General features: G+C 39.6%; 1 protein-coding gene across 2 annotated transcripts; it reads right to left on the bottom strand.

The window, feature by feature from the left end:
* Positions 1-7,109: 7,109 nt before the first annotated feature.
* Positions 7,110-24,478, bottom strand: LOC140940587 (beta-1,4-N-acetylgalactosaminyltransferase 3-like). 2 transcript variants are annotated; one of them, XM_073389580.1, is made up of 3 exons: positions 15,327-17,036; positions 9,125-9,644; positions 7,110-8,435 (listed from the first exon to the last, which is right to left on the bottom strand). In XM_073389580.1, exons 1-3 carry the CDS (start codon positions 16,406-16,408, stop codon positions 8,133-8,135), a joined length of 1,905 nt encoding a protein of 634 aa, XP_073245681.1. In that variant the 5' UTR covers positions 16,409-17,036; the 3' UTR covers positions 7,110-8,132. The 2 variants fall into 2 exon arrangements, with proteins under 2 accessions (XP_073245681.1, XP_073245682.1); XM_073389581.1 differs by lacking the exon at positions 15,327-17,036 and adding an exon at positions 23,413-24,478 and having other exon boundaries at positions 7,111-8,435.
* Positions 24,479-24,486: the final 8 nt, after the last annotated feature.

The following is a 24,486-nucleotide window of genomic DNA, read 5'->3' on the forward strand; positions in this document are numbered from 1 at the left end:
CACATCGGTGAAGCCGGTTTGACGACACTGAGGAAAACTGAGGAAAATATTTACTTGCCTTTGGTATTGTGTATATCCTCGATCACTATACAATAACGCACAAATATTATAATTCAAAGGGCGTTTACAACACGCGCCAAAAGAGCCGTGATCCCGCCAAAATGCTCGAACCATCTAACAGAGTGTAAAAAGGGGCCTGGTAGGCAACACACGACTTTTACCTCGTGCCAAAATGCTGCTTGTTCCAAAAATTGTTTTCTCTGGTGGGTATATTATATTCTGGGTTCTACTCTTTGAATGAGTAAATGTGAATTTTGCCGCTTGTTTCATACTGAGAGGTCATGACACGCATATTGATTTTCTGCGGTTATTGTTTCTGGTCGGCATGATTTACCCTCTGATGCAAGAGCACTTTCTTCGACCTCTTTTGAAACGTAAATCTCTTCCTTTGCGGCTAAAGAAGAGTTTTAGGTTGTTTAGTCTTCTCCAAAGGTGTCTCCTGGATCTGAATAGCTAAAGGCGATACTCTTTTGTCCGTGAATGTGATGGTTTCCTTCAATTTATGTCACGCTGGGCCCAGCTCGTTTAGTATTTTCTGCACGATGTTAAATTTTCACCGAAAGTGATTTACAGATCCAAATTTCGAGGAATGGATTATAGGAACGCATTTTGTGAAGAGAGATTTTTTAAGTAAAAAGAACTCGGATCCTTAAATCGATCGTGTTTTAGCTAGCCAATTGCAATTTTCATATCCTGTGTTAGTTCGGATAATTCAGTAGGTTATTCTCTCCTCTCCCTCTTAGCTTACAGGCGGCGCGTCCAAGTTTAAGAGGTGAAGAGAGATTTTTTTTCAAGGGTAAAAAAACTCGTAGCTTGAATCGATCATGTTTTACTATCTAGCCAATTGCAGTTTTCATGAGCTATGTTAGTTTGGATAATTCAGTAAATTTTTCTCTCCTCTCCCTCTTAGCTTACAGGCGGCACGCCCAAGTTTAAGAGGTGAAGAGAGATTTTTTAAGGTAAAAAACTCGTAGATTGAATCGTCATGTTTTAGCTAGCTAGCCAATTGCAGTTTTCATGCGCTGTGTTAGTTTAGATAATTCAGTAAATTTTTCTCTCCTCTCCCTCTTAGCTTACAGGCGGCGCGCCCAAGTTTAAGAGGTGAAGAGAGATTTTTTTCAAGCGCAAAAAGCTCGTAGCCTGAATAGACCATGTTTTACTAGCTAGCCAATTGCAGTTTTCATACGCTGTGTTAGTTTGGTTACTCTCTCCTTTCCCTCTTGGCTTCCAGGCGGCACACCCAAGTTTAAGAGGTGAAGAGAGATTTATTTAAATTGAAACACTCGTAGCTTGAGTCGATCATGTTTTACTAGCTAGCCTATTGCAGTTTTTATACGCTGTGTTAGTTCGGATAATTCAGTAGGTTATTCTCTCCTCTCCCTCTTAGCTTACAGGCGGCGCGCCCAAGTTTAAGAGGTGAAGAGAGATTTTTTTCAAGGGTAAAAAACTCGTAGCTTGAATCGATCATGTTTTACTACCTAGCCAATTGCAGTTTTCATGCGCTATGTTAGTTTGGATAATTCAGTGGATTATTCTCTCCTCTCCCTCTTGGCTTACAGGCGGCGCGCCCAAGTTTAAGAGGTGAAGAGAGATTTTTTTCAAGGGTAAAAAACTCGTAGCTTGAATCGATCATGTTTTACTATCTAGCCAATTGCAGTTTTCATATCCTGTGTTAGTCTGGATAATTCAGTAAATTTTTCTCTCCTCTCCCTCTTAGCTTACAGGCGGCACGCCCAAGTTTAAGAGGTGAAAAGAGATTTTTTAAGGTAAAAAACTCGTAGATTGAATCGTCATGTTTTAGCTAGCTAGCCAATTGCAGTTTTCATGCGCTGTGTTAGTTTAGATAATTCAGTAAATTTTTCTCTCCTCTCCCTCTTGGCTTACAGGCGGCACGCCCAAGTTTAAGAGGTGAAGAGAGATTTTTTAAGTTAAAAAACTCGTAGATTGAATCGTCATGTTTTAGCTAGCTAGCCTATTGCAGTTTTTATACGCTGTGTTAGTTCGGATAATTCAGTAGGTTATTCTCTCCTCTCCCTCTTAGCTTACAGGCGGCGCGCCCAAGTTTAAGAGGTGAAGAGAGATTTTTTTCAAGGGTAAAAAACTCGTAGCTTGAATCGATCATGTTTTACTATCTAGCCAATTGCAGTTTTCATGCGCTATGTTAGTTTGGATAATTCAGTGGATTATTCTCTCCTCTCCCTCTTGGCTTACAGGCGGCACGCCCAAGTTTAAGAGGTGAAGAGAGATTTTTAAGGTAAAAAACTCGTAGATTGAATCGTCATGTTTTAGCTAGCTAGCCAATTGCAGTTTTCATGCGTTGTTAGTTTGGATAATTCAGTAATTTTTTCTCTCCTCTCCCTCTTAGCTTACAGGCGGCGCGCCCAAGTTTAAGAGGTGAAGAGAAATTTTTTTCAACGGTAAAAAACTCGTAGCCTGAATAGACCATGTTTTACTAGCTAGTCAATAGCAGTTTTCATACGCTGTGTTAGTTTGGTTACTCTTTCCTCTCCCCCGTGGCTTCCAGGCGGCGCGCCTAAGTTTAAGAGGTGAAGAGAGATTTTTTTAAATTGAAACATTCGTAGTTTGAGTCGATCATGTTTTACTACCTAGCCAATTGCAGTTTTTATACGCTGTGTTAGTTTGGTAAATCAGTAGATTATTCTCTCCTCTCCCTTTTGGCTTACAGGCGGCGCGCCCAAGTTTAAGAGGTGAAGGGAGATTTTCTTAAAGTGAATAGTACATAGCTAAAATCGATCGTGTTTTAGCTAGTAAATGCAGCTTTTTTACATTGCTTTAGTTTGTATAATTCGGTAGATTTTTCTCTCCTCTTCCTAATGGCTTACAGGCAGCGCTGTGATAAAGTATAAAGTAAGTCACAGCTTGAATCGATCGTGTTTTAGCTAGTAGTTACAGAGTTGTTGTTTTTGTTCATATTTTGTTTTTGTTAGTGTATATAATTCAGTAGATTTTTATTTTCTCTCCCTCTTAAGTCTTTAGCTCTTATGCGATGCGCCCAATCTTACGACAAGTGGTGTTGGTTTTAAAAGCGAAATTTAGTAATTGTGATTTTTTTTCTAATCTACGTTTCTCTGTCTGGATAATATTCAGCGTGATGCCTGTGTTTGATGTACACCGGAAACCGGAAAAAAGCTAGTTTTGTCCGCGGGCGGCAATACTTTAATTTCGACAGTTTAAGGTAAAATATTAAGATAATGTCTAAATCATTTGTGAACTGTGATAGTTTTTTTCCCGTAAATATCTCTCTTCGATCAAATGTGACAATTAGGCCAGATTTATACTAGCGATGTAAAAATTTCCTCCGTCTGTGTTGAAACCGAACAAACCTCGCGGGTATCCGCTTTGGCAGCTGATCTCCCTGAGAGATTATTGAGTTGTTGTTTTCATTGTTTATTCATCAAGTTCTCAGTTGTAATTATTTTTCGGTAATATTGTTCTTATTTATTGTTTATTGAGTGGGTCAGCTAAAATTAAAGACGAAGAGTGAAGCTCCAATGCAGAATTTTTGAAGTCTATTTGATATTATGCTTTCGACAGTGCACGTGAATAGCAACTAGGTTGGGTGTCCACTTAAGATAAACTGGATTAAGTGTCGAAGATGAAAGATTGCTCAATAAAACGAACATTGTTGACAGCTTTAAGATAGGCTCAGGGTCTCTTGATGAAATATAACCCTTGGTTCAAAACAATAGACTTGGCGCCTCGCCCTTCAGAAATATGCGAAGATTGCGACGTTGAACGTCGCAATCCCCCGAAAATCGAGCCTGCGGCTTGTAATGCCTCCAGAGCATAACTGAATCTACCCGTTGAAAAGAAAACTGTAAATATAACTAAGCGGCATTTGAGGCAAAAGTAGTGTAGGCCTACCGACGCTATGTTTGTGCTCCGTGACCTTGGTTTTTGTCATAATTATGTTGCCCGTCCTCGCCTGTCACTTTTAACCAATTAGATCGCTGCGTTCGTCAGCGAACGCGTAGTATTAAAAAATCAATAGCTGGCGTTGCATGCTCACTTTTCCTCGGCCCATTCTTCTCAAAGGATGGCAGCTCCTCAGCTAAAAAGTTTCCCCAAACTCGCACAAGTAAAGCTACAAGTGAGCATGACCCCAAGGCTAATCTGATCTAATCTGAACTAACCGGAAATTCCAAAAATTATCGTCGTTCTACGCTTGTGTGACAGGGTCAATTTTGGGGTTTAAATAGTTTTAAACAGTAATTTTCTGTTTCTACAAGCAAGTCCGGTGCGTTACTTGTGACTGCTATTATGTATTCATGATTGAAGGCAGTAAAAAAACACAATAGTTGTGAAGGCGGCTTTTGAACTTCAGGGTTCGCGTGTTTTTGGAAAGTGTTGTAATATAAGTCCATTGACAATTGAAACAAAATGCCACTTGTTACTACTGTAATTTTAAACGAAAAGTATGCACCTCAACTCCAAAACTGTACTCTGCGTCTATTGGGATTGCCCTATTTAAATACCTTATAAAGATATAACACAAAATAATACAACTTGTCAACAAGCGAATTTTTTGTAAATTTCCTATGTTGCTATTTGAAGGAATGCTTAATGATGTCAAACTTCCTATTGTCTAATTCGCTCATCACCTGCGGCCCGTTCATGTAAATAAATAGAGTGTTAAAAGTGAATATAACTTATTATTTGATTCGTTATTCACAACACATCTAAACACATTTCAATCCGTATAGTTCAACACAGTTTAAAATTTTGCTCATCGAGGTCATGTCTCTTACTGATGTTTGCTTGTCTTTCAACATGTTTAAATAAAACGCAGGTTTAGAGTCTAAATTCATACATATATTTCATTCACAGCCACATCTTTCCACCGTTTTGCAAGCATTTTGCAAGGGATTCTGATTCAATCAAACCTGGTTTAACTAATTATGTTTGGTTCAGGTGTGAACACACAAGGTTTTGTTCATCACCATTAGCATAACAGGATGTAATAGAAAGGAAATTTCACTTCCTTTAAAAAAATAACAATCAAAGGTAGAAAAAAAGATATCCATTTTGATTGTCAGTTTCATGGGCCTTCAAAATCCCATATGTATGGTTGCGGAATAGGTGAACCGTCAGACAGTTTGTGGAATAAAGAAAACTTGTAGTCATGCAATGCTTGCTAATTTACATCAAATGAATTTATGTTTCGCATATATACTTTAAGCTTACATCACTACGGCTTTGTTTGTACAGAACCTTCGGAAACTAGACGCATTTCCACTTCGTGAGCTCGGCATCCGTATAAAGAAATCACAATCTTCAAATGCTGCCAACCAATATTGAAATAACAACAGTCTGACGCATAAACGACATTAACATCTGGAAACGATGCTTGCATTACTATAGCGTATTAGACTGCAGTAATGGAAAAGCCGTAAGCAAAAAAGCAAGGATATAGTTACATAAAAGATAATTGCAGCACTCAATTCATTTTCTCAGCTGGCTTAAATATAGAGGCATTTTTCGACTGCAAAACAGTCCTTATTTTTGAGTATTCAAGTACGCGCTTTCAGTCAAACAAAAGGTCTGGAACGAGGCTGAAGACAGAGAGCGTGACTGGGGAGAGACACTAAAACTACAGCTTGCATCGAAATTTAGCCAGTGGGAGTTGCCCGTGCCTGGGAGAAGCGGGTAATTAGAACGAATAGAACGTACGCAAAACGGACAGTCCGTATTTTTAGCGTCTCTCCCCAGTCTCGCTCTCTGTTTTCAGCCCCGTTCCAGACCTTTTGTTTGACTGCTCTCGCCTCACACACCCAACGGGCATGCGAGGCTAGAGCGTGTAAGACTCTTACGCCACGCTTTACCGATTTTTTTTCTGATTTTGAGAAGAAAAAAAACCCGACTGTTTTACAGTCTAAGAGGCATTCCAAGACCTAGCCTGCGTAGCAAGCGTTTCCGTGCGGTGTAGGAACAAAGAACGAGGAACGAGAGTCAAAGACCGCGCGAATAATGGCACAAGTAAGGCACCCTATTAACTCGGCTTTGAAGTCAGTCTTTCTTTGCTCCGAAACCAGGCCAAATGGAAACGCTTGCCACGCAGGCTATCCAAGACCCTAAGACCCTTGAGTTGATCAGAAACACTCTGTTCAAATTCCGTTGATAGCACACGTCATTCAACGCTTTGCTCAGCAATTAAATTATTTTTGTTAGTCAGGAACCGCAATATCATCTTGTTTATACACGTGTGAAGAAAAGCCTTGGAAAAAAAAACATGGCCAGATGAGTGTAGTTGTTAAATACATGTAGGCGAAAACACTCCAGCGACAAGCATTAAAGTCTGAATTTTTCCATGAGTATGCGACATTATCTACAGTTATAAATCTATTCTTTAGAAGTAAAGAGTAATGCTAGAAGAACATATTGTTCCTCCTCTACATGCAAAAATGCTTTTATTTTAGAGAAAATAGCCTAGCAAGTGCGCTGTTCAATAAAAATAATGCAGCAAGTTCCTAGTATCTTCGGTGACAAGACTCTTGAGTCGATCAGAAACACTCTGTTCAAATTCCGTTGAGAGCTCACTACTTCGATAAGGTTCACTCAGAGGAGTTAGTCAGTCAGTCGTTTGCTCGCCATCTTTTACATACAGATGCCTATTCACCATGTCTCAAGCAGCAATGTGTTCTGTGCTTTGGTTTAGAACGCTGACCTGTTTTACGCATACTCTTATATTTTGCGCACGCGCTGTATGCGCCAGAGGGTAATTTGTGCCAGAAGAAAAAAACCGCCTTCCCATTTTATAGCTCGGCCGGTTCTCATGGAAACGCCCAAGCAACAAATGATTTGTAAATGATTGACAGTTTCGCATGTATATAAAAGGGAATCAAGATCAGGCGAGTACCTAGTCGCTATTTATGTGTTTTTGCGGTGAGAGAAGATTGGGATTAGGTTGAGGCGCGCGGGGACTCATGGGAAGGGACGAAGGAAAAACAGCGATTCATAGCCTTGCAGGTCGTTTTTTAAAGGTAACGGTACTTTTCTTGTATTTTTTGTGCTCAAAATCCTTTGGGCGTTTATTAATTTATTTTTTTATCAATGAAAAAGTTTTCTGTATGGAGCAAAAAGTATTTTTATGCCTTTTGTAGCGTTTTAGTCGTTTCGCTTGCATGGTATTCGCTCAGGAAGATTCCCGGGAAAGCAATATTGACTATTTCGACAGTTCTTTTAGTGAACTGTGGTTTGAAGGTTGGTAATTCTTTTCTCTATTTTTCTCTTTCATTAGGTTATTTTTGAGGTATCTCGCAGCACCAGCTCGCACTATAAAGTATCTATGTTCAGAATACCCACATTAATATGCTTCTAGCAATGCTTGTATTACTATGCAGCAAACAAGTTAAGAGCAAACGCATTTAGCGCGGACGCCACTTCCCGGGTCACTTCCTGTGGGATTAAGGTCCTATGAATGTAAGAACTGATAAGCAGGCAAAAGAAATGATGTTGTTGCTTAAATTTGCCTGTAACACTGACCTCGGGCCAAAAGAAAAGGTTGCATGATCAGTAAATAACAATTTTGTGCTGCAAGACTGGTCAACAGTGCAACTTATACTGGTAGTGCATTTTTCAGAAAACAGATGAAAATTATGCTCGTGATGACGAATCATGCCAACAATTATGCTATCACAATCCCGATCTATTAAAGCTTTGCAAGGACGAAAAGAATTCGCGAGAGACACGTCCCATCTCTTCCAAAACCTTTTTTTTTTCTTACTCTATGATTCTTAAAGAACTGACACTTTAAGCGGTTTATGCAATCACTGAATCAATTTCGCTTTACTGAAATACTCTTAGGGGATGATCATTGTAACTTTTGCGCTGACTCGTCTCCAGACGTCTCTGTCAGCAGTTTGGGCTGACTCTTTCACAGTCGCGTTTGTAATACAGGGAGTAGAGGGTGATGAGAAAGCTAGGGTAGCTTGAGCGCCCAAATTCCCCCTCACCCTTCCTCTTTTAACGCCTGTCACATAGGCTATGAGAAGGGAGTACGAGTACAAAATTAACAATAATAAACAACCAAAATAAAAACAAAAAGAGGCCATCTAACGTTTTTGCCACATTCCATCCTTCGTGTGATGGTAATGATAAATCCATGGCGCCCGCTTGCGTTCTATTTCCAGTCCACCCTTAACTGCGCCGTCAATTATATCCCAGTCCTCCCCACCCCACGTGACTTTGTTAAAGAAACCTTGTGAAAATCCTCCGAAGGTTTCCCAGTCCCGTTTGTACATTGCTATCGTGCCATAACTATAGTGATACCAGACTCCTCTGGGCATATTGCTACTGCCACCACAATGCAAGAAGACGATTTGAGGAGCGTAAACTGTCTTTCCTTTGGAACAGTGCTGAAATGAAATAGAAGTCAATTAATGTGCGAAAGCGAACAACAATGGGTAGTGGGGGAATATCAAATGTGTCCAGATTTCGAATTTCTAAAGGCGTTTTTGGTCACTAATGAAAACGAGGCTTTTGAGAACAACAGGAACGGGTGTTCTCGATCCTCGTGCTTACGCTTCTGACTCGGCAGCGCTTATGCACAGAAAAGCTCTGGGGTCGAGATTGCAGGAGGGAGGAGTTGCTGCTGTTATTTTTTCAATTTCGTTTCTTGACCCACTCAGTTGACGTCATTAGGCTACAAGATCATTTAGAGAAACCAAAGCAAATTGCGCATTCTCTATTGAATTCATTGGTCTATTACGTCTATTCTAGGCCGGCCGAGACAGACTTAACTTGATCAACTTTACCAAACGTCGTTTCCAAGTGTATTAAATCGCATAGGTGTGGACGAGGCCCAATAATAGGGATTTTTAATCAACGACGTCGACGCACGTCAACCGGAAGTGAGTCCTTTAGCCTTTAATTATGCCTTGATGCTACCAAATTTGTATTGCTAAATGTCTTTACTCTGATAGAGACAAACTGCTAGAAAATTTGTTCAAAATCACGGCCGAAAATTGCAAAAATTCCACTTCCAGTTGACGCGCGTCGCTCAAAAACGTCGTTGCTTAAACTCCCTATTGACAGAGAGGCTTACCTTACGTATGTCATTTATGGTCTGACTTCCAATATCAAGATGAAGATCGATGGTAACAACAATAGCGTCCGAATTATTAATAGATTTTATAGCTTCACTGAAAGAGGTTGTGCGCGAATAGCGTCCTGGCTTTATGATAAAATGGTAATTCTTTAAAGTGCTTCTTTGGAAAGCCTGTTCAATGTCAATATCGGGGCTTCCAAAGTCATAAATAACCACGTGTAAATGGTCATCTTTTGTTTCTTGCACGATTTTTTCAACGTTCTTTATAAAATGATGAACCCATCGACCCAGGTTCTTTGCTGTAAGTATTAAGAAGACATCCGCTTTCTTGTCCCACTGCAGACCACTTGGGTAACATAAAGAAGCGTCTTTTCCATTCGGTAGAAATACATATTCCGCCAGCAAATAACTTTTTCCATCAGTGAGGTCCTGAACAACAAGTTCAAGGAGATATCTCTTCCCTTTCTGAGGGTCAGCTTTCATTTCTACGTGCTTAATGGATCTGAATTTGTATTTCCTGCAGTTTAAAGGAAACATTTTTGTCCTGATCAATATCGTCAGATCAGAAACCTTTTACTCTGGTGAAAATGAATATGAAGATTTAGACAGGATCACAAAATAAACCTAGTTCGTTTTAAAACGAAAAAGACTGCAGGGCCCAGTTGTTCGTACGCCGGTTAGCGCTAACCCGGGGTTAAATTTTAACCCGGGTTTCTTTTACAGTTTAGCAAAAGCACTCTCTCGAATAATTTTCTCTATTATTTTTAGAGTATCCAATCATCAAATTGTAGGCAAAGAGAATTAAACTAAATTTGCTTTTTGAGCTCTCATATCTTAGTTCAAATTTCGTACTAACCCCGGGTTATCTTAACCCGTCTTCGAACAACCCGGCCCTGGAGAATAAGATTACATTAACGCGCGTAAGAAATTCTGGGAAAGGGCAAAGAAAACACGCGCTTATTAGCTACAGGTGACTGTCGCGTAATTTTCACGTACATAAATCAGAGGCTCGTGGGTGAATGGCCCCGCATAAACGTAAAAGTTAGGCGAGGTTTAACTTTAAGTTTACGCGCGATTTCTCGAAACTTCGAATTGCAGGCTCGCTCTACCACTGAGAAAGTCGTTGTCGAAGTTCCAAAACAATTTCACATTAGCTGATGAATTTTAAAGGACTTTCTAGTTACTTCTAGTTACGGACCACTGCCCCAACGGTTTCTCTGAATTTTATTAGGCATACAAGAACTTTCAGTCGAGGAACAAATTAGTTTTGCGAGCTTGTAGGAAACTTGAAATTTTCAGTTGGTAAAGTGACAAGAGAGTATAGTTTACAGATCATGATAAAATTTTGATAAGCAGTGTTGGCACAAAAAGATACATATATATTCGCAAAAGAACATTACCTGATAAAAATCTGTACATGCTGCGCTTTTACTAGTCCAAGACAAACTTCTTTTGCAGCAAGCGTCTTAAAACCCGTGTATGACTTGACTTCCCGCGCTTAATTTATCCAATTAGATGTCAGTATTCACGCAACTTGGAGAAACCCGATTTGTTGCAAGAAGGGCATGAACGTTGGTGGTAAAACGGAGAACAAAAACGTGCAACTCAGACTTGCTTTGCAACATCATTGAAAAACGAATTGAAGGCGACGTTGCACGTTTTACCATTCACGAATCAAACCTTTCTTGAAACAAATTAAGTTTTTGGATGTTGCTAAAGGTTGTTGCAAAAAAATAGAACTATTCCTCTTTAAAAGTTTCTGCAACCTGCGGCAACCTGATTGAGGGTGTGAATGGGGTTAACCGACTCGCGACAAAGGGCGAAAAATATTACTGACTACCGACAAAACGAGTAAAAAATTACCGACTACCGACAGGAAAAATATTAACCGACTACCGACACGGGCTGATATTATCAATATTTGTTTCCAGAAAAAAGAGCAATTTGTATTTATTCTAACCGTTAGCTCGAGAAAGTAACCTCTTTAAATTTATGACTCATCAGATGGCCTAAGGGAAAGAATTTCCTTTTTTTGTTGTTGATACAGGTACATTGCTACAGCCAATATCAAAATCACAAAGTCACATTTTTTCGAAAAGTCAAAGGTGAAAAAACCGAACGTTTCTTGCTTAGATTAATCCTCAAAGAAAATTCCTTCCCGTTTAATGTAAAGCACTATCAGTTCAAACCCACGGTACCGCGATGAGCACAAAGGCACTAGTCTCCTTTCCAACATTTTCATGGCACATATTGAAACACAAAGTTTAAGCAATACCGTCTTTAAACCAGCTGTTTGAAAACGCTACATGACATCTTTTCCCTATGGGACATAAGTAAACGAGACATCGTAGCTTTCTTCGCGGAACAAGTAATTTTACATGCCCTCCTATGAAATTCACGGCCGAAATACCTGAAAATGAGACATTCTTATTAGAAACGGTTGTATTCAAAGGTACAACATTCAGCGAAAAAATGAGAAAAAGCTATCCTTGACGTAAAGACGCATTTGAAAAGGAAACCTTACGGTGTATACAATTTCACCTCTTATCACACACCAATTGTTAAAGCGCCTGTTTGACAAACGAGAAGCCTTGAGAATCCTACGAACAAACTCCTCTGAGGAAGTATTTCAGATTTCAAAAGAGCTTGATGGACAGAGGCTAGCCACACAATTTTGAAAGAAAAATTGCTATTAGAAGTAAAACTCACAGAAAGGAGGGCAGCGCTCCTGAAATAAAACAACCAGGAAGAAAAATACTGAAATATTGCCTTTCGTGACATAATACCAGCCCTTAGTGTCTATAAAAAAGAAGCTTTAATGAAAAAGTGGAATCTCATCCAAAACCAACCACAACCTTGCCAAAATTTTAAAGAACCACCTAAAGTGCTATTTCTTTGAGAAAGGAAAATTATGGCAAAGGACATGCTTGTTAGAACCAAAACATAAGAGGGATGCAGTTTTTCACTATCCATCAATTAATTAATTAATTACTTTTTCGACAGGGAAACCAAGTTCGCACTTACAATAAAAGCTTTGGTGATTTTATCAGTACTATATTCATTTAATGGCAAACAATGATGAAATAAACGATCATGTTGCGTAAAAAAACAAGAGTTAATGCACGGTTTAGGCACAATCAAATGATGCATTCTTGCAAGTTTTACTCTTTCCTTAGGGATCAAAGTCTTGAAAAGTGGGTAAAATACATAAAAAAATATTAATAATCAACAAGCGTTTTTACTTATTAACTGAGATTTTCCGACAACCGACGAAAATCGAAAAGTTTAACCGACTACCGACAAAGATCGAAAATTTTAACCGACTACCGACAAAATTACTAAATTTTAACCGACAACCGACAAGTGGACCCCCCCATTCAGACCCTCCTGATTTGTGTTTGATTCGTGGGAGGTTAGACGCAGAACGTCGCTTTTCAACTCGTTCTGCAGTAATGCTACAAAACAAGTTGCACATAGTTTCCAGTGCTCTTTTTTCCGTAGGTTTTCGTCACTTGCTACAAACAAGTTTGCCCTCGGCTGGTAAAATACGCCGCATGTACAGATTTTGTTGTAAACGGTACAACTTCTCTCTGCTACCTGCCACAACTTTTCGCAACCTCCAACAACCTGATTTGTTGCAGGACAGGCTATTTTACTCGTGCATGGTAAAAAGCGCAACACAGCTATTCAACTGATTTTACCGTACTCTTAATTACTTATGCCGCCTGTCACGCTTGTAGCAGTTCGAGATACTAAAGCGAGTTTCGGTCAACGGACTACAGAGAAAACTGTGGAAAAAACTGTACGAAGTTTATTATTATTATTATTATTATTATTATTATTATTATTACCTTTTTGCACCTCATTGACAATAACAATGGTAATATGACAAAAAAAAAGTACGAAGGCGGAAATAAAAGAGGTTAAGAAAAAACACACCACTGTACAGTACTGCAGTGTAGTAGTTAAGGATAACATGCAATGATTTGTGTTATTCAAAATACGATGGTCGTTTTTATGAATTCGAAAAAAAATATGTCTTGGTAATACACACACAGTTGTTTTCTAGCTCGGAATAGGCTTTATGCACCTTGGGGAAGGTCGCACAGAGGAAAAAAATAATTGAGCTAAAGTTAGTAGTAGAAGTGGCCGAGGACAGGTTTCCATTTCTCGGACTCAGCATTGAGACTTTTTAATTCTGTTTTATGAGTTTGTTGTTTTAGTAAACGTAGAAAGGATGTAAGATTAGGAGTCCCACATTTTGTTTTGCAAACCCAAATGTCATATCGGCTCGATAAACAGCAAAAGTTATAAATTTGCAGCTTTTTACTTGCGAGAAGTTGATGTAACTTTGAACACTGTCCCTACTGAAGTAGCAATGATATTGCTCTGTATCGTAACAGCGTTGTACAATTTTCTGTACGAAGCCAGTTCATTTGCTCCAAACCACGATACAGTGATTTTGTTAAGTTCAAATTGTATAAACTGCATAGTCCATATCAAGCGAACGTCTTATCTTCGTAGAGAAGACTCACATAAAATTTTAAAATTAAGCTATTTTCACCCTACACCGGACAGCTTTTGCGCCGGCACCGGACGGAAACCATACCAATACGGCTTCTGTTCACACCGCGATAAGAACGGTGATTTCGGCGAGATTTCTCCTCTAACAGAGCGAAGCTAAGTCGCCCAGATCTCGATCGAAAGTGGAGAGTCACATATCGGATAGGTTTTTTTCCTCACTTTGGTCCAGTGTGACTAGGTATTCGTACAACAGCGGAAGTGAATAAGTAGGAAAGACGACTTGAACCTACTGAGACGTAAGTAAATACTCAGGAGTGAGTGCTAGGATTTAGTTCACCAACTGCTCCAGCACGATGTTGGATGTGTGAACGACTTGTTCCACCTCTGCGCCGTTGCCGTTCATACTATACCTGCTATCCGAAATATTGATAATGTGAACGCGGCCAGAGTGTATGTTTAGTAAAAAGAAACTAGGAGAAATCTCTGCAGCTGAATTTTCTCTGGTAAATTAAAGAAATGACTGCGTACGTGCTTCCGGTGAAGAGTGGTATCCTGGCTGCAACAATCGCAATATCAACCTCGGCTTTAATCAGCAAATAATGCCAAAAAAAAAAAAAAAAACTTGCAGTTTATGGGCCCGGTCCAAGATTTTACAGATAACTACATGCAAAAGTAAAGAAAATGAAATTGTTTGAAAAGACCACGTGGCATTGTTGAACAGTCGCGTTTGTTCTGGTTTTCTTTTTGTTAGAAAAACAAAGCAAACATTTGGAAATGACGTTTTTAGATTTTATGTCAATTCTTAATGAAATATTTGAGAAAAGCTTCATCATTTCCTTTGGTTTTTTTATTGTATTAGCAGTTTGTAAGAAAGATATGAAAAGTCACAAAGTAACAAAATGATCTATTGGAAGTCCTGTGAACACTTTTTTCACTTGTGTAAAACAACAGACCAATTCCTAAGTCACCACTGAAGCGTAAAGGCCGACTTAGACGATTGTTCAGCGAGTTAACTGAATGCTTCATAATTGTCGCTAGTCTCAGGTTCAAAATTGTGAGGAGTTAAGTTGACATATTTGTCCGTCACTACCCAGTGTTGAGAGTGAGCCGAGTGCATGAGGTTTCAATAGAGTCCTCATCGTCGAAGACACTTTTGTGTTGGTTTCTGCGAAAGGAAAATTGTTTCGCTTGAATTACGACGTCGACTGTATTACAATGCGTATACTTGAGTCGATCCAACTGAGATTGTTGTGTAAAATTCCTACAGCTTGTTTAGGGGTTGATCTGACAACAGCACGATATGAAAGACTGAAGTGTGACTCAATGAAATGATTGTGCTTCAGATAACCCGCGGAATTAGGCGGAGCCGGAGAATCGAACTTCATTTAATTTCTACATTTTCTTTATGTTTCGGCAGGTAATTAGAGAGGAATATAAATAGTGTGGTATTCATTACGAAATAACATAACGATGATAGGCAACTTTCAATGCTGTTCATTTGTGGGTTAAGACACAGGACAACTATTCTGTGGCATACAGTTGTATGCTTTGAATGCAGTAAAGCTGTATATCTTGAAGTCGATGCAGTTCCAACGTACTACAAATGAGTATTTTGATATGCATAATCGTCTCGTTATATTGACTATACACACTACCTATGAAGCAAACGACTTACCCATCGTAACTTTTCTCGAGTGAAGCAACGTATTTGTCAACTACTGACCGTGCTTCTTGTTCTTCCAAAGGATTTTCAGCCATAAATGCGGGTCCTGCCGCTGGATTCCTAGCTATTCCATCGACATTTAAATACGGAAAGCTGTAGGTTTTGTGAGCGTGTCTATAAACTCCATGGTACTGTCCAAAGCCAACTAAGTTTGCTGGATCAAGAAGATAACTGGGTTTATATTCACAAAAGTCTAACGCCTTGCTTACAGCAGCGCTTTCTAAGTAGCTGATTGTCTCTGACTTCATATGTTTATTAGCTAATTTAAGGCGTAGGTATGCACAAGCAAGAACGTCCGGCAAATCGTCGTCGTAAACTTTCATTCGAGCTTTATCACTGTCATTTTTGTAGGGAGCAAAATACTGCGCATCGATAACTTCAAAGTCATTTTGATCCGGTCTTTTCCATAAAAGCTGAATTTGAGCACCGTTATTTTCTCCGCCACGCGCGTACACTATGTCTATGTAGTATGCTTTATAGGCCGACAACTTCACACCTAGTGAAGACTGTTCAGGCTTGGCTGGGTATTGAGCGATTTTCGTTCCCTCTCCCCAACTGGTGCTTTTACTTAGCCAGACCTCCACAAATCCATTTGACTTAACGGAGAAAACGAATTCGCCAGTCACATTCGGTTTAAGATATCCCAGTAATCGAATGCCATCAACTTCTTTCGAAGACGAAGTGATGTCAACGTTATCTGCAATGCTTCGTATATCAGGTGCCTTGGGAAAGATTGGAAAATTGCAAAGTTGTTCGAGACTTTTTTGACAATTCTTTTCCCACGTATGTTGATTCAAACCTTTCAAGAAGCGTAGGACCTTTAAGTCGCTTGTTTCTGTGTCGTTTTTGTCTACGTTCACCAGCAAATATTTCGCCGCGTCCAGAACATTTTTAGCCGCTTCTGTTCGTTGGAACAGCTCAAAAAGCCCAGAAGGCTTCGATGACGGTCGACCAGAAATAGAGAAAAACACTAGTATTACATACACAGCGACGAGACCAGTGGCTACGACCAATAATTTCTTGACTCGAGACATGCTGTACCATCAGCGGGTTTAACTTGTGCCAATGCAAATGTAGGATACCTATTAATTACTTTCCTTCGCTTTTCTCTTACAGTTCTAAGTAACCACTGACGCAATGAAAGCAATCCCCAACAGTCCCGACAGAAGGTGAAGTTTAGCTTTGTGTTCGTACTCCTTTACTAACTCATGAAGACTTAGAGTGTTTTCTTCTTTGTTGCCGGCGTCACGCAAAAGTTGTTCCCATGAGCAAAAATAATTTGCATGTTGCAGAAAAATTATTCCGCATGCTCTGTGTTCCAAAAGACAGGTGTAGCCAGCTCCTATGGTTACGGAGCATGTCATCTCCGTTTTAGCCGCTGTGTCGAACTGTGACTAAGAAAAGAATGACCGCAATTGTAGTTATAAAAAGCGACTCTGCTCAGGTCCTGATGTCTTAGCTACAAACTTCGGACCATGACTTTTTATGAAGGCCCGTTTTAATACACAGGATACGTGATGTGTGTGTGTTTTTGTGCGTGCGATTTGACTGCACTTTTTGGCGCGATATGATCAGTGATATATGATGATCAGCGATGTATGGTGATTTCAAGGCAATTAATGCCATAATGAATCACTTTATGAACTACGAAAGAAACCCATCCGTATAATTACTTTCTCTCCTCCGGGCACAGCTTCTTCTAAGCCCCATTTCTCTAAGCATAATATTCTTTCCCTCCATTCTATCTATAAATTCCATGTTGCCTGTTTTGTATTCTGACATTTTTAATAGCCTTTTACCTACTCCTGTTTCCTCGATCCTACATTTTTATTTTGAACATCACGATTATATATACGTTCACGTTTTATTCCGCATAAAACCTGTCAAATTAAGTATTCTGTTTATTGAACGTGGGGTTAAGCTATGCTTCAGTTAGTATAATATTTACTGTAGGTTATGCTAATAATGTGCCCGTTAATCTTATCGAACATAAATCTTGGCTTTTTGTGATTATTATTTCAAACATTACAGTGGCCAACTCGAAAGCCTCGGCTTCTTTGGCCGCTATGCAAATCCGCTCTAGATTTTCCATTTATTGAATAGTACATTTCTGTAAGAAAATTATATAGTCTGTCTGTGTAAGATTAAGTCATCTGAACAGTGCAAATAAAGTTGAAGTTGAAGTTGAATTTATATCCCTTTATTTTATAGCAGAGCTCAAGCGCCGCGCGTGGGCGGAGCCCCAAAGCTAACTAAAATGAAATGTGGTAATCTACCCATCCGAGAAAATTTGGTAATCACGTTACCGTACACCGAGCGAGCTACCGTCCGTCCGCACGACAGGAATACCAACGTAAAATAACTCAATTAACAGGTATGGCAACCCAAATGCAACTCAAAGTTTTATTTTGAACGAAATCACATGGCCGCCCGGACTTTTAGAAAGAAAAACAATAACAAAGTTGTGTCTTTTTCGGCGTTATTTTTTATGTTTACACTAACGTGGATAACAGAGAAAGAGCTAGAGCGAGTTATTGAAAACAAGGGAGACGAATTTCGTAGGGAGAAAAACATGGAAATTCAAAGCGGCGGTGAGAAAATGAGAAATGCTAGAGGCCAGCACGGTGAAAATGAGCGCCGGTGAAAAATAAAATCGAACATAAACACAGGAAACACTGAAATGTTGGGTAAACACTCGACAATTCCTCCATAAAAATAATGTGTAACTAGGAAACTTGGCAAGGGAAAGACAAAAAAGCGTGCTGCACGTGCAATTTGTTTTTTTGTTAATTAGATCCATTAGTCTTGAAGACCCTTTTCTATTGTCGTCTCCGTTTAACATTAAACGATTTATGATTTTTTTTGTTTATAAGTCAGGAGCTCCTGTATAAGTATTATTAACCAGAGCTTCGCTTTTAGCCCGGGGTATAAATCTCTATATTTGTTTAATCATAACAAGTCTCTTGTCACCAATTTTGAATACCTTGTGTGAGTATACTACAATGTACTGGGTGTTTTTGTATTTGTATGGTTTATAGCGGAGCTCCACGCGCGGCGCGAAGCGCCGCGAGAGCGACGCGCGTGGGCGGAGCCCCATAGCTATGGAACAGGGCTGATAAAGGTTGGGCGGTGAAACGAGCGCATCCGAGCAAAAAGGTGTGATGCAGTGGACTGGGACTCTGCTTAGAAATGTCGCTTGTTTTCGACTTCGTTGAGGGCTTGCGATGTGGTTTATACATTAGACACTGCCGCTGTCACTGAATTATGGAGGCTTGATTTGTTTTCTTGCACTTCTTCCTCGTTTCTTTGTGCTGGTACGCTGTCTCCGAGAGGCAAATGTTGCTATTTTTTGCGGGAGGTTTAATTGGAGTAGACAAACATTTCTTTCAAAGGGTTTCTCTTATTACTTCCATGACTCTACCACTGAATTATATTTTCGTTCTACTACTCGCCATTGTCGATGTTATTCCAAAACAAAAACAACAAAGTACTGTCTAAAACACGAACGAAAAATCTCATCCATGTCATCTAGGGCAAAACTAAGACCCTGTTTACATGGAGTGGGGGACCCCGGTCTAGTGGGGTAGGTTTCTTTTGTTTTGTGTCTCCCAGAGCGTGAAAACAAAAGAAACCAACCCCACTAGACCGGGGTCCCCCACTCCATGTAAACAGGCCCTAAAAGGCAGCAGATCGTGTTTCATAACTAAATGACGTGTATTTTATAAATGCGTGCAGCTCATGCAAGGTGAAATTATGCTAATTTCTGATCACCATCATCCTTCTTTTTAATTTTGAAAAAACATCTCATACGTCTTTCTGTTTCTTCGAAACTTCAAAATTAGTTTCCCCTCAGTTTTTACTGTTTACCTTTTTTTTGTCTTTGATAGAAAAACGGAGGAAAAACCTTACAACTTACCTTAATAAATCTTGTTTACATGCGGTTGCCGGATTTGCGACGCATTGCGCGCGTCGCCATGGCGCGTTGCACCCGAGAAGCAAAGTTTGAAGAAGTACAACGCCACTATATCAAAATATATCAATCTAATTTTTTGTTATGTTATATAAAATTTATCTCCCTTTAACATATGTAAAAATTGAGGTTAAGAAGTGTTAAGCTTTTACAAACGAAACGGCGAAAGACGATTAGGTGATATTTGGTGGAAGGAGGAGGTATTCAACACTTTCAAATTAAACTCAAATTTTGGCATTATACGACCAACAAGTTTGACTTATAGGCATACAGACACAAACATATGAAACTGTTTTATTGATATTGTTATGAAACGAATTTATCTATTCAACTTTGTAGCTTGAAATTACAGAAAGAAAATCGGATTTCCGGTTTGCAAAAAGGAAAATTTCGCCGGCCTTCAAGCGCACCGGAAGCGCGGAAAGAGCGCTCGTGCCAGTCCTACTCCGCATCACACATTAAATGAAGAGCGGGGCGCTCGTTTCACCGCCCAACATTTATCCGCCCTGCGCCCGACCGACCGACCATCCGTCCGCACCACAGGCATACCAATGTCAGACAACTCAATCGACAGGTATAGCAACCCAAATGCAACTCAAGGTTTTATTTGGAAGGAAATCACATAGAAAGAAAAAGCAACAACAAAGTCGCGTCTTTTTCGACGTTTTTTCATGTTTACTCTCACGTGGAGAAAGAGCTGGAGCGAGTGATTGAAAACAAGGGAGACAAATTTCGTAGGAAGAAAAACATGAAAATTTAAAGCGGCGGTGCGAAAATGAGAAATGCTAGCGGCCAGCAAGGTGTAAATGAGGGCCAGTGAAAAGTAAAAGCGAACATGAACACAGGAAACAAAATATTAGGTAAACACATACGACAATTCCTCCATGAAAATAATTTGTAACAAGGAAGTTTGACGTTTTAGTCGTTCAAAACAACCTTGTAGTCGTGCAAAACAACAGCAAAGAAAGACAAAAATGCGTGCTGCACGTGCAAATTTGTTTTTTTTGTTGCTAATTAGCAAAAGTGTGCTGCACGTTGCTGCACGTGCAATTTGGTTTTTTGCTAATTAGATGTATTGATCTTGATGCCATCTTCATTGCCGTCCCCGTTTAACATTACACGATTTATTTATTTATTTATTTATTTATTTATTGTTTATAATTATTCAATCACCAGAGCTTCGCTTTAAGTCCTGGGTAAAATCTGTTTAGTATATACTAAAACAGTGGATAGTGTTCTTCGCGCGCTCTGACTGGCTACTCAATCAGTGAATATCCTGCACTATTCACTGATTCACCTCCAGTTCCTCCAAGCGAGCGACGCCAAACTATCCTCCACCACTAGCCACCTCCACTTCGGTGACTGAATTGTTATAAATTAGGAATATAGTATCAAGTGCTTGTAAATTTAGTAGTTATAGTTAGTTGTTAAGTATTGTATTTCAGTTGTAAGTTCTCTGACTGTCTTTTCTTTCTTTTGATTAGTATTTTAATTGGTTTTCAAAACACTAAATGACCGGCAGTCCTATATTCTCAATAAATTTGACAAATCAAAAAAATCCATCTAATCTAAACTATCATATGTCGATTAAGAAAAGTCGAGCGATCCTGAAATGCTTTATAGATCTCAAGTTTAGTGTTTGGTTTACGCTGTGCTGTGAAAACGAAACCATGTTTCGTGACACTTAGAACTTTTTTCAGCTTCCTCTTTCCTCTTTCCACATTCCTCTTTCCGCTTTCCTCTTTCTTCTATCCCCTTTGCCGACTTATCTAGGAAAGATCGAAGCGACTCTGCTAGCAGGACTCTAGCAGGGTAGACTGCCGGTCATTTAGTGTTTTGACAATCTTGACCGGCGGTCGACCTGAAAAAAGTTCTTTAAGTGTCACAAAACATGGTTTCGTTTACTGAGCACAGCGTAAACCAAACGCTAAACTTGAGATCTATAAAGTGTTTCAGGATCGCTTGACTTTTCTTAATCGACATATGATAGTTTGGATAGGTTGGGATTCTTAGATAAGTCAAATTTATTGAAAATACCGGACTGCCGGTCATTTACTGTTTTAAAAACCTTGACCGGTTACCGGCCATGTAGCCACAGTGTTTAGTTAAAGCCCAGAGGAGGAGCGAATAGTATCCCATGATGCACCTTGTTTCATGTTATATTATCACTGCGTACGTGACATATCATGATCACTACTCTTCAGCACGCGCGTAATGAACATCGTAGTGCTCGATGTGTATGGTTTCCAAACATGTTTCGGTTCAGCAGCTTCTGCTTTTGAGAATATTGAGTTAGCAGATATTCATTGTGCTTTAAAGAAGAATTTCAACGTTACTTTGAAGGGTTACATGTGTTTCACTGGTCTGTCGAGAACTACTTGTGCGCTCGGTCGCAACTACAAACACAAAGTATGAGACTTGGCAACTGAAAGGTTCACCAGGAGAAACGAAACCATGACTGATCTAAAAAGTGGCTCCAACAAAACAGCCGCTACGCTGTGAAGGTTATTGCCAAAGCCGGGAGGATTTATTTCAGCATCGCGCTCAAAGGAGCTCAATTTACAACTGCAGTTACAAATAAAATTTAACCTATCGATGCGACAAACAATCCTCTGAATCTACCCGGTACTGACTCACGCAATCTTCAAGGAAATTTCCTGACCAGAATACTGATCTGTTCTTTTGAATAATTAAAGTTTCTGATATATATTTTTTTCAATTTCTGAGCAGGCTTGTTTAGCGTTGTACCTCGTTGTGCCGCTTGCATGCTGCGTGGCACCTTTGTCTGGGTTCCTATCACACTGAAACACACGGTAATATTTACCGCTCCTTGTTCTAATTAAAATAATTATAGTCAAATTCCTTTTAAAAATAACCACTATGAAAACACAAAGTGATTGCTTGGGCATAAAGTGCCCTTGAAAGCGCCCAACAGATGTAGCCTTCAGCAGGCTTTACACATACAACACATATATTATCACACATGGCGTTGAAATGTGATAAAAGATACGAAATTTCCGCCATCTTTGCTCGATAAAAAAGTCTTCAAAATGTGGGTACTTCTGGGTACTTCTTAGCCTGTACAATATTCAGGACCTCAATTTGCCGGCGTGAGGACCACATTTGGAAGACTTCAACATATAATCCAAAAAATCGTAAATATTCATGACCTTGTTGTGGGTCACTGAACACTTTGTGATAAGAAGACTAAGTGAAACAATGAAAATAAATGTTTCTATGTTGTAATTTCGCTCTTAAGCCATTGCAAATCGGAGAAGTCATGTCAAATAACAAAATAATGCAATTTTCTTACTTTTACTGGAACACAAATGAGAAAAAAGGCGACGAGAAAACGACCTTATTTCACGATGGAATCTGCCATGACTGCGATATTGCGTAATGCATCTGGAAAAATGCATCATGGGATACTATTCGCTCCTCCTCTGGTTAAAGCCTTCTTTTACTCATGTACAGTAATCCTTCACGTTTTTTGCTGACCTTAGGTCATTTAAGCCTCCGGCTTTCGTTGTTCTCCCAGTGTATTTTTCTCGAGTGTGTGATGTGTAATAAAAGTTAAGTTGCTGTTCACCAGTTCGAACCTGCTCGAATATGACTCGGTTTATCGAAGATTTTCTGCGCGAGATCGAGTTGTTGGGCAGATGGTTTAGCGAATACAACAACGAAAGACGATGGCAAGCTCACTCCTTTTGCGTTCTCATTTGAAGTCGCGTTCTCTTAAAAACCTTCGCTAAATCTATTTCGAGGCAAAAATAGCCAGTGTAGACGGGCCCTGTATCAAGGTAATAGCTCTTAGCCATGAATGCCCATTTCCAAACTGTGACTCAGAGGTACCAGGTGTATCGGAGCATGCCAATCACGCTTTTTATGCGTGACCACTAACCGAAGGTCATATCTATTATAATTGTCGGGTTAATGGGAGTTCATTTTGCATCAAACGATTACAGTCTTGTCTGCAGAACAATACCTTAAAGTAATGAGATCGTTCACCTGAAAACCCTAAGAACCTCCCCAAACAGCAGAAGACATTTCCGATAAACAACAACTTACCCGGTATAACTTTTCTCAAGTGCAGCTATGTATCTCTCGACTACCGACCTTGCTTCTTTTTCTTCTAAAGGATTTTCAGCCATAAATGCTGGCCCAGCGGCTGTATTTCTAGCTATACCGTCGACATTTGAATACGGAAAGCTGTAGGTTTTGTGGGCATGTCTATTGACTCCATCATACTGTCCAAAGCCGGCTATGTTTGCGGGATCAAGAAGATAACTAGGTTTATATTCACAAGAATTTAACGCCTTGCTTACAGCTGAGCTTTCTAAGTAGGCAGTTGTCTCTGGCTTTATGTGCTTTTTAGCAAACTGGAGGCGTAGTAATTCACAAGCAAGAACGTCCGGCAAATCGTCATCGTAAACTTTCATTCGAGCTTTGTCACTGTCATTCTTGTACCGACCAAAAAACTGCCCATCGATAACTTCAAAGGCATTTTTATCCGGCCTTTTCCATGAAAGTTGAATTTGAGCGCCGTCATTATTCTCTGAGCCACTTACGTATAATATGTCTATGTAATATGTAGAATGGGCTGCCAGCTTCACACCGAAATTAGAAGATTCTTGAGGCTTTGTTGGATAATGAGCGACTTTCGCTCCATCTTTCCAACTAATGCCTTTACTCAGCCAAACCTCGACAACTCCATTTGATGCAACGGTGAAAAGATATTCACCAGTCACATTCGGCCGAAGAAATCCCAGTAATCGAATGCCATCAACATCTTTTACAGATGAAGTGATGTTGACATTTTCTACGATGCTTCGCGAATCTGGTGCATTCGGAAAGATTGGGAAATTGCAAAGTTGTTCGAGACTTCTCTGACAATTCTTTGTCCATGTATGTTGATTCAAACCTTTGAGGAAGTAAACAACCTTTGCCTTTGTTGTTAGTTCGTTTTCCATATGAACCTCAGTAGGATGGATCGTTGATCGCCCTCGACCAGAAATAGAAAAGACAACCATTACAATATACAGAGAGACGACACCAATGGCAACCAAAAGTATTGTTTTAACGCGAGACATACTCCACAAAATCAGCGATCCTTACTTATTTTATCCTCAGTTACGTGGAATA

Source organism: Porites lutea, chromosome 6 (genome assembly GCF_958299795.1).
Source record: "Porites lutea chromosome 6, jaPorLute2.1, whole genome shotgun sequence".
Classification (NCBI taxonomy): Eukaryota; Metazoa; Cnidaria; class Anthozoa; order Scleractinia; family Poritidae; genus Porites; species Porites lutea.